The sequence below is a fragment of the Colobus angolensis genome, unplaced genomic scaffold, assembly GCF_000951035.1.
Source record: "Colobus angolensis palliatus isolate OR3802 unplaced genomic scaffold, Cang.pa_1.0 Scaffold108, whole genome shotgun sequence".
In the NCBI taxonomy this organism is placed as follows: Eukaryota; Metazoa; Chordata; class Mammalia; order Primates; family Cercopithecidae; genus Colobus; species Colobus angolensis.
The window spans coordinates 6,391,075-6,399,797 of NW_012111808.1; the positions used below are offsets into that span (position 1 = coordinate 6,391,075).

The 8,723-nt window shown below is 41.6% G+C and overlaps 1 protein-coding gene across 3 annotated transcripts in view; it reads left to right on the forward strand.

The window, feature by feature from the left end:
• The window catches only part of ZNF532 (zinc finger protein 532), a 139,085-nt gene that overhangs the window by 92,488 nt on the left and 37,874 nt on the right, over window positions 1-8,723 (forward strand). For all 3 annotated transcript variants that reach the window (XM_011949306.1, XM_011949311.1, XM_011949302.1), the window contains one exon: window positions 4,997-5,159. In XM_011949306.1, the coding sequence (XP_011804696.1) occupies window positions 4,997-5,159 (163 nt within the window). The remainder of the gene's footprint in view (window positions 1-4,996; window positions 5,160-8,723) is intronic.

Below are 8,723 nucleotides of genomic sequence, written 5' to 3' on the forward strand. Positions count from 1 at the left end.
GCGTGAGCCACTGTGCCTGGCCGTTTTTTTTTTTTTTTTTGAGATGGTGTCTTGCTCTGTCAGCTAGGCTGGAATGCAGTGGTGTAATCTTGGCTCGCTGCAACCTCCACCTCCTGGGTTCAAGGGATTCTCCTGCCTCAGCCTCCGAGTAGCTGGGATTACAGGCATCTGCCACCACGCCTGGCTAAATTTTGTGTTTTTATTGGAGATGGGGTTTCACCATTTTGGCCAGACTGGTCTCAAACTCCTGACCTCAGGTGATCCGCCCACCGTGGCCTCCCAAAGTGCTGGGATTACAGGCATGAGCCACTGTGCCTGGCCTTTTTCTTTTTTTTTGAAACTGGATCTCTCTCTGTCTCCCAGGCTGGAGTGCAGTGGTGTGATCTTGGCTTACTGCAACCTCTGCCTCCTGGGCTCAAGCGATCTTCCCACCTCAGCCTCCCAAATACTGGAACCACAGGCATGTGCCACCATGCCCAGGTAATTTTTTTTGTAGATAATGGGGTCTCACCGTGTTGCCCAGGCTGGTCTCAAACTCCTGGACTCAAGTAATCCACTCGCCTTGGCCTGTCAGAGTGCTGGGATTACAGGCGTGTACTCATCATTTTTTTTTAATGGTTAATTCAAATACTACCAGGATAGACTATTGAAATGTTGTCGACTGAAGATGTTAATTTCTTTGTAGCACTGCTATGCCCTGGCTTTACTGTTTCCCATTTTCACTTGTAATTTTTCAGTCAGCATTATTGAGGTATAATTTACATACAGTACAGTTCACCTATTTTAAGAGTACAAGTCCGTGACAACTGTATTCAGTAGTATAACCACCACCAAAGTTAAGATACAGAATATTTCCATTGCTTCAAAAAGTTCCCTCATGCCCCCTTGCAGGTAGTGTTCTAATTGATGAAGACATACATGCACCAATACTTTCGTGATCCTCATCTTACAGGGACGAAAATGTTTGTAATTTCTTTTTAACAGCATAAAAATGTTTACCTTCAGGTGCAGAGACTTTGTTTCTTCAGTATTATTATTTGATAGTTTTCTACAGAGGATTGGAAGCTACAGACAAGCTAAAGTATAATAGTGATATGGTAGACTTTAATTTTTACCTGTTTTTATGAAAGTATACAATGTAAACAGTTGGAAAGTATTATCTATTATAAGCTTTTCAGTTTAAGGTGGGCCTGCTCAAATTGGTGTGTATTTAGGAACTAAGAATTTTAAATAACATTCGAAGGGCCGGGCGCAGTAGCTCACGCCTGTAATCCCAGCACTTTGGGAGACCAGTGCAGGCAGATCACAAGGTCAGGAGTTCAAGAACAGCCTGGCCAACATAGTGAAACCCCATCTCTACTAAAAATACAAAAAAAAAAAAATTAGCCGAGCGTGTTGGTGGGCACCTGTAGTTCCAGCTACTTGAGAGGCTGAGGCAGGAGAATCGCTTGAACCCCGGGGGCGGAGGTTGCAGTGAGCAGAGATTGAGCCACTGCACTCCAGTCTGGGAGACACAGCAAGACTCTGTCTCAAAAATAAATAAATAAATAGCATTTGAAATGTGCTTTAATGCCATGTGTAGAACTGTATTTAAAAAAAAATAAAACTTGCCTCTTGGCAGTATTGCTGTGCTTTCAGGACTCTAATACAGACTGTACCTAAGAAGGAAAGGGCTGAGTCTGGGAATGGTTGGCAGGTTGTTTTGGGGGATGAAAAACCTTTTACCCATGTATGCAGCCAGTACTGAGCCTTTTTGTGTTTTAAAACTTCAGATGTAAAGGCAGGTTAACCTTCAGATTAAAACAAAAGGATGGCATAGAAACTTGTGACTTCGACATTTACATTAGAAGAATTTAGATGTTTTCAAATAAACAAATCTTCTGCCCATATCATAGATGTTCAAAGTTTGTTCTGTATAACAACAATCATATTTTCTAATAATTGTGTGGCCCCATTTGCAGAACATTGTTCTAAGTAATGAGCCCTTTGGGAGAACCCTCTCAATTGTTTTTTTGGGATATTGTTTATTCACACCAGCTTTTTAGTCCTGAGTTTCTATCCCTTTGCTATCCAGAACATTTCTGGGCCATTTTTTACTGGGCCAGGTGCCGTGGCTTGCGCCTATGGTCCCAGTGCTTTGGGAGGCCAGGGCGGGTGGATCGCCTAGGGTTAGGAGTTCAAGACTAGTATGGCCAGCATGGTGAAGTCTCTACTAAGAATGCCAAAATTGGCTGGGCGTGGTGGCAGGTGCCTGTGGTCCCAGCTGCTCTGGAGGCTAAGGCAGGAGAATCGCTTGAACCTGGGAGGCAGAGGGTACAGTGAGCCGAGATTGCGCCACTGCACTCAGCCTAGGAAATGAACAAAATTCCATCTCAAAAAATAATAATAAAAATAAAAATGCAGAAATTGGTCAGGCGTGGTGTCGCATGTCTCTGGTTCCAGTTACTCGGGAGGCTGGGGCGGTAGAGTTGCTTGGGCCTGGGAGGCAGAGGTTGCAGTGAGCAGAGGTCGCACCATGGCACTCCAGCCTGTGGCAACGCGAGGCCCAATCTCCAAACAAATAACAACAAAAAAAAAACCCTAAAAGATTTCTTATTTTCCTTAAGTGTATTGGCCAAGGTTAAAATATTCATCCTGAATATTCTGTATGAAAACATTGGATATGAAGAAAAAAAGAAAATTCGGGCAGTTGACCAGGGGAGAGAATCAAGGTTTTTGGTTCTTCCTAACACTTCTTCTCAGTGAGACTATACTCACTTTTTAAAAAGCTATTTATAAAATATTAAAATAAGGTATTACATAAAGTTAAAAATTGAAACGAAAGTCAGCATCTTAATTCACCAGTTGCACAACTGAATGGTGGTTTTTGTTTGTTTGTTTTTTTGAGACAGAGTCTCGCTTTGTTGCCCAGGGTGGAGTGCAGTGGCACGATCGTGGTTCACTGCAAGCTCCACGTCCCAGGTTCACGCCATTCTCCTGCCTCAGCCTCCCGAGTAGGTAGGACTACAGGAGCCTGCCACCACGCCTGGCTAATTTTTTTTTGTTTTTTTGAGACATAGTCTTGCTCTGTTGCCCAGGCTGGAGTACAGTGGCGTGATCTCAGTTCACTGCAAGCTCCACGTCCTGGGCCCAAGCAATTCTTGTGCCTCAGCCACCCAAGTAGCTGGGACTACAGGTGTGTGTTCCCCACGCCTGGCTAATTTTTTGTATTTTTAGTAGAGATAGGGTTTCACCTTGTTGCCCAAGCTAGTCTCAAACTCCTGAGCTCAGGCAATCCACCCGCCTCAGCTTCCCAAAGTGCTGGGATTACAGGCATGAGCCACCGTGCCGGCCTAGTTTTCTGTTTAACCATTTATACTCTTGGGCATTTGGGCTGTTCACAACACTAAGCAGTTTCAAACAGGGAGAAAGTGAACATCTTTGTCACACCTGCTACAGTTAATGATGACACATGATTAGTGTACAACATGTGCTGCAGTGTACGGTCCTGAAAACCTCGCCTGCTCCTCAGCACCCCCGCCCCCAAGGGTACTTGTGCTCTGCAGTAAAGTAACATCTCAAGACCTTTACAAAACAGGCCAATCCAGTTAAACTTATAAATCTTATGGGGGGAAAAGAGAAAAAAGTCACAGGAAGGGGAGCATCACACACAGGGTCCTATTGTGGGGAGGGATAGCATTAGGAGATATACCTAATGTAAATGACAGTGGGTGCAGCACACCAACATGGCACATGTATACATACGTAACAAACCTGCATGTTGTGCGCATGTACCCTAGAACTTAGAATAAAAAGAAAGAGAGAGAGAGAAAAAAAGTTAAATCTGTAATTTTGGACAGAGAATCGCACAGTGAGGTTTGAAGCTAGGTGGGCCCTGAGAGAGGGAAGGCACGTGGTTTAGGAGGCATTCCTTTCTTCAACTTTGCCGTAGGAACACCAGGTAAAACCTCAACTTCTCTCTCCTCCTTTCTGACCCTCACATCCAGTAGGCTTTTCTCTGACCTTTTCCTAAGCGGCTCTTTAGAATTCTTTGTGCCCATTCTCACAGTTCTCCAGAGAAAATACAGATGCCCATATGCCCTCCCCTATGCGCCAGGGTGACCCAGAGCAGTGACTAAAAAATGGTGACCTGCTGCCATCAGAACTGTTCACAAATGACCGATCACATCCATTGGAGGCAGAGGCCGGCGGCAGGGTAGACGCAGCCCTTTACCCTCTCCAGACGTCTCGTGCCCTCATTTCAGTAGAGAGTGTGGATAGGCAGGAAGGATATTATGTTCAGAAAGTTCAGGTCTGCTGAATTCATTTGAGGAGGCTGCTTGTTAGTAACATATTAGTCATGGAAATAGTTTGTAGGAGACAAGTGAATATTTTAAATCATTCAAAGCATAAGAAACATTCAAGCATTGTTGAAATAACAGTGGTATCGATTTTATTTTCTGTTTCTTGATTTTAGTGTATATTTGTTGACTAGCGTAGGGCTTCCTGTGTTAAGAACAGGTATAGAAATATTGACATTCAAGTGTAAAATTGCTACTGACTCTAAATGGAAACTTTGGAGTTGAGCAGTCCTATTTAGTTTATTAATCAGATTACCATTCTTTTCCAAGTTAGGGTATCGTCATTGCCTGGTCTAATCTTAAAAAAAAATCTTAAAAAAAAGAAAAGGATGCTTTTGCTCTGTGTTAAAGTAACATGAAGACTTTGTGCAAACATGTGCCAGTTATAGATCTGTGAGTAGTAAAATGGTCATTAATTTAGATTTCTAAGTAAATGTAGCCAAATACATCTTTACTCAAAATGTTAAGGTTGATCTATGATGGAGTGATGCCAGTTGTCTTCAAAAGTTTGTTTCAAAGCTAATTGTTGTTCTATTTATTGTGTTTGTGTGTTCTCAGTGTGCCTCTGCCTCCCGAGTTCTTTAGCTATAAAATAGCAGCTTCTTTGACTTAAAACAGGCTGACTGACATGATCTCGCTGCACTCTTCTATTTTAGAATAATATATAAGTGTTCCATGTGCGACACTGTGTTCACCCTGCAAACCTTGCTGTATCGCCACTTTGACCAACACATTGAAAACCAGAAGGTATCTGTTTTCAAGTGTCCAGACTGTTCTCTTTTATATGCACAGAAGCAACTTATGATGGACCATATCAAGGTGTGTGTGCATCTAACCTCTCCTTTAAATGAATTGCAGATCCATTCACTGGTCATAAATCAAGGCTGAGCTGCAGGTGACTCTAAAGCACGCCTCACTGTCGAGGGAAGGGATGGATGCTGGTCGTTGTCAGTGAGCAACTTACGTGCTGTCATCGTGTATTCACTTGACTGTGGGGTGCTTTTCATTCAGGAGTCCTATCTGCCTACGAACAGATTCGTGAAAAGGAACCAATGCCTGCCCCGATGTTAAGAGTAAAAAAGTACTAGGGTTTTTTTTGTTTTTTTTTTAATATGTGAAAATGATGACTGTGAAGTTTTCCTTTCCTTTTTTTTTTTTTTTGAGAGAGAGAGTCTCCCTCTGTCTCCCAGGCTAGAATGCAGTGGCATGATCTTGGCTCACTGCAACCTCCGCCTCCCAGGTTCAAGTGATTCTCCTGCCTCAGCCTCCCGAGTAGCTGGGATTACAGGTGTGCACCACCACACCCAGCTAATTTTTGTAATTTTTGTATTTTTAGTTTCACCGTGTTGGCCAGGTTGATCTTGAACTCCTGACCTCAGGTGATCCGCCCACCTTGGCATCCCAAAGTGCTGGGATTACAGGCATGAGCCACCACACCCCGCCGAAGTTTCCCTTTTCTTGAGAATTCGGTATTGTATAATACTTAGAAACAGATAAGAGCTCTGATGAATTATGCTAATTCATACAAATATTGGTATATTTAGAAAAATGAAGGTTTTTTCCCTTGAAATTATTTAAGCGGTTAGGTTTGCATTGTAATTAATGCCCCTAAACCTTTTGTTTCATTTTTTTTTTTTTCTTTTCTGTAAAGATTGCATTGTAAATGGACTGTTAAATATCTAGGATATAGTATGGTACCTGGCACCTAGTGGTGTTCAATTAATGAAATGAATAAATACCCAGTGTGGTCTATTTTACTCTCCAACCCCCAAAAGGGGCACAGAAATCTATTTATAGCCTTTTAAGCTTACTAAGTCCAGTGCTTAGTTCTAGCTGCTTAACTGTCCACTGTAATATGTTAAGCATTTTTTTTTCCTTGTGTGATTAGGAGATAATGTCCATTGGCTTTCAGAAATTAAAATGACTTACTTTTTAAACAGAGAAACAAGAGACCCCATATTATCAGGAACTCAATCTCTTTCTTTTAGTTTTGCTCTTTTAAAAATATATTATACAGGCTGGGCACAGTGGGTCACACCTGTAATCCCAGCACTTTGGGAGGCCAAGGTAGGTGGATCACTTGAGGCCAACATGGTGAAACCCCATCTCTACTAGAAATACAAAAATCAGCTGGGTGTGGTGGTACATGCCTGTTATCCTCGTTACTTGGGAGGCCGAGGCAGGAGAATCACTTGAATTCAGGAGGCAGAGATCGCAGTGAGCCGAGATTGTGCCACTGTACTCCAACCTGGGTGACAGAACAAGACTCCGTCTCAAAAACAAACAAAAAATTATACAAAAAAAGTTCAGTTTGAAGAGCAAGTAAAGTCCCTGAATTTTTCTGGTCTCATGTCGGCTAAATGCCTGGATTATGAATCCTTGACATTTCCTGTATTGAACATATGTGAGTTCATGTAGAGTAATTGCTTAATGCAAATGAACATCTTGGAGACTGTCTCCTTCTAGGCAAGGTGAAGATAGTGGTGGTGATGGCATTACTCAGGTGAATAAAATGCATGGGAGATGCCTTTCATCATTCTCACTTGAAGTACAGTAAAATCCTCTTAAGATACTTTAACTATTTTAGCTAAAATCACATAATTATTTTGATAGTAAATACCTATTTAATGAAACATCAGGAAGAATTTAAAATTGCTTTAAAAAATTTAGGGATGTTGGGATTAGACCAAAATATTTTAACATACTAAATGTGTGCCCACAACAAAAAAAGAAAAGAGCAGTTGCTTCTTAAGAGGCTTTTAAGGCATTTGCTTTCTGGAACTCATCTTTGCATCTGGAAGTCGGGTCATCAACTTTGTGGTTAGGGTCTTCCTTGTGTTAATAGTGAATTTGGAGGAATACAAGGTTCCAAGAAATAGAAACTGAAGAGGAGTGGTAAAATCCTGTGGCCACAAGGAGGAAATAATTGTTTTTATTCATCTGAACCTATGCAAGACACATGATATGAAAACAGTGGGAATAATCACTTATGTTCTCATTTCATGTATGTTCTATGCATTTAAAAATATCCTGCATTTATATGTTTGGGGATGGGTAAGCATAGTTTTAAAGACATATTGGTGTTTGTTTGTTTGTTTTAATTTTTAAGATGATCTATTTAGCTCTTCTTATTTATTTACATTGCCTGTGCCTGTTCTGTGCAGTTTTTCATGAGGAAGGAAGAGGAAGTGGAACAGGCGCAAGTTTTCTCCACATACATATTCACTTAAAGATGGGGCCTTGTTTGCCCAGTTAATCCAATTTGTGTCATTTTCTTCTCCTACCAAAATATAAACTTATTTACTGGGTAGGACCTCCATGTTGACATTCGTGTTTAAAGTAAACTTTCAAGTTACAAACATTTGTTCAAATTAATTATTGTTACAGGAGCTAAGGAAAAATCCATTTGAAAATAAGTTGTTTCTTTATTTAAAAATGACAATATGAATGAATGAATGAATGAATGAATGAGGCAGGTCTTGCCATGTTGCCCAGGCTGACCGTCTGGTCTCAAGTGGTTTTCCCACCTGACCTTCCAGAGCATCGAAATTATAGGTGCGAGCCACCATTCCCAGGTGTTTGCTTTTCAGAGTCTTTTTGTTTTGTTTTGTTTTTAGGTAAGATCTCACTCTGTTGCCCAGGTTGGAGTGCAGTGGCATGATCAGGGCTCAAGGCAGCCTCCACATCCTGGGCTCAGGTGATCCTCCATCCTCAGCCTCCCAAATGGCTGGGACTACAGGCATGTGCCACCACGCCTGGTCAGTTTTTGTATTTTGTATTTTTTGTAGAGACAGGGTTTCACTATGTTGCCCAAGCTGGTCTCAAACTCGTGGGCTCAAGTGATCTTCCTGCCTTGGCCTTCTGAAGTACTGGGATATACAGGCCTGAGCCACTGCACCTGGCCTTAACAGTCTTAATTTTACTTACAATGTAACTTGTTGCTTCTTTTCTGTAATTTCTATAGCACTTTAAGGTTATCTTACAGAAGAATAATACTGTATCCTTTCTTCAGCTTATCAGTTAGTAAAAATGCATTTGCCTAGAAACTTACAAAAAGTTGCTAGAGGGATTTAGGTTTTGTTTTCTTTAGGTTTTAAATGTCAAAAATGGAAAAACGTTGCTTCTTTTTTGAAAAAAAGCAATCAAACACAGAAACCGTCTACCCTGCATGGTGCGCGTGAAGCAAGGCATAGATTTTGGCTATCAAGAAACCATGTCTTGCTCCAGATTTTCTCTTTGCTCCATGTTAGATTTGTCTAACATGGTTAGACATCCATCCACCTCAGCCCGGCGCCTCTTTGTTTTTGTTTTTTTTGGAGACGGCGTCTCACTCTGTCGCCCAGGCTGGAGTGCAGTGGCGCGATCTCGGCTCACTGCAAGCTC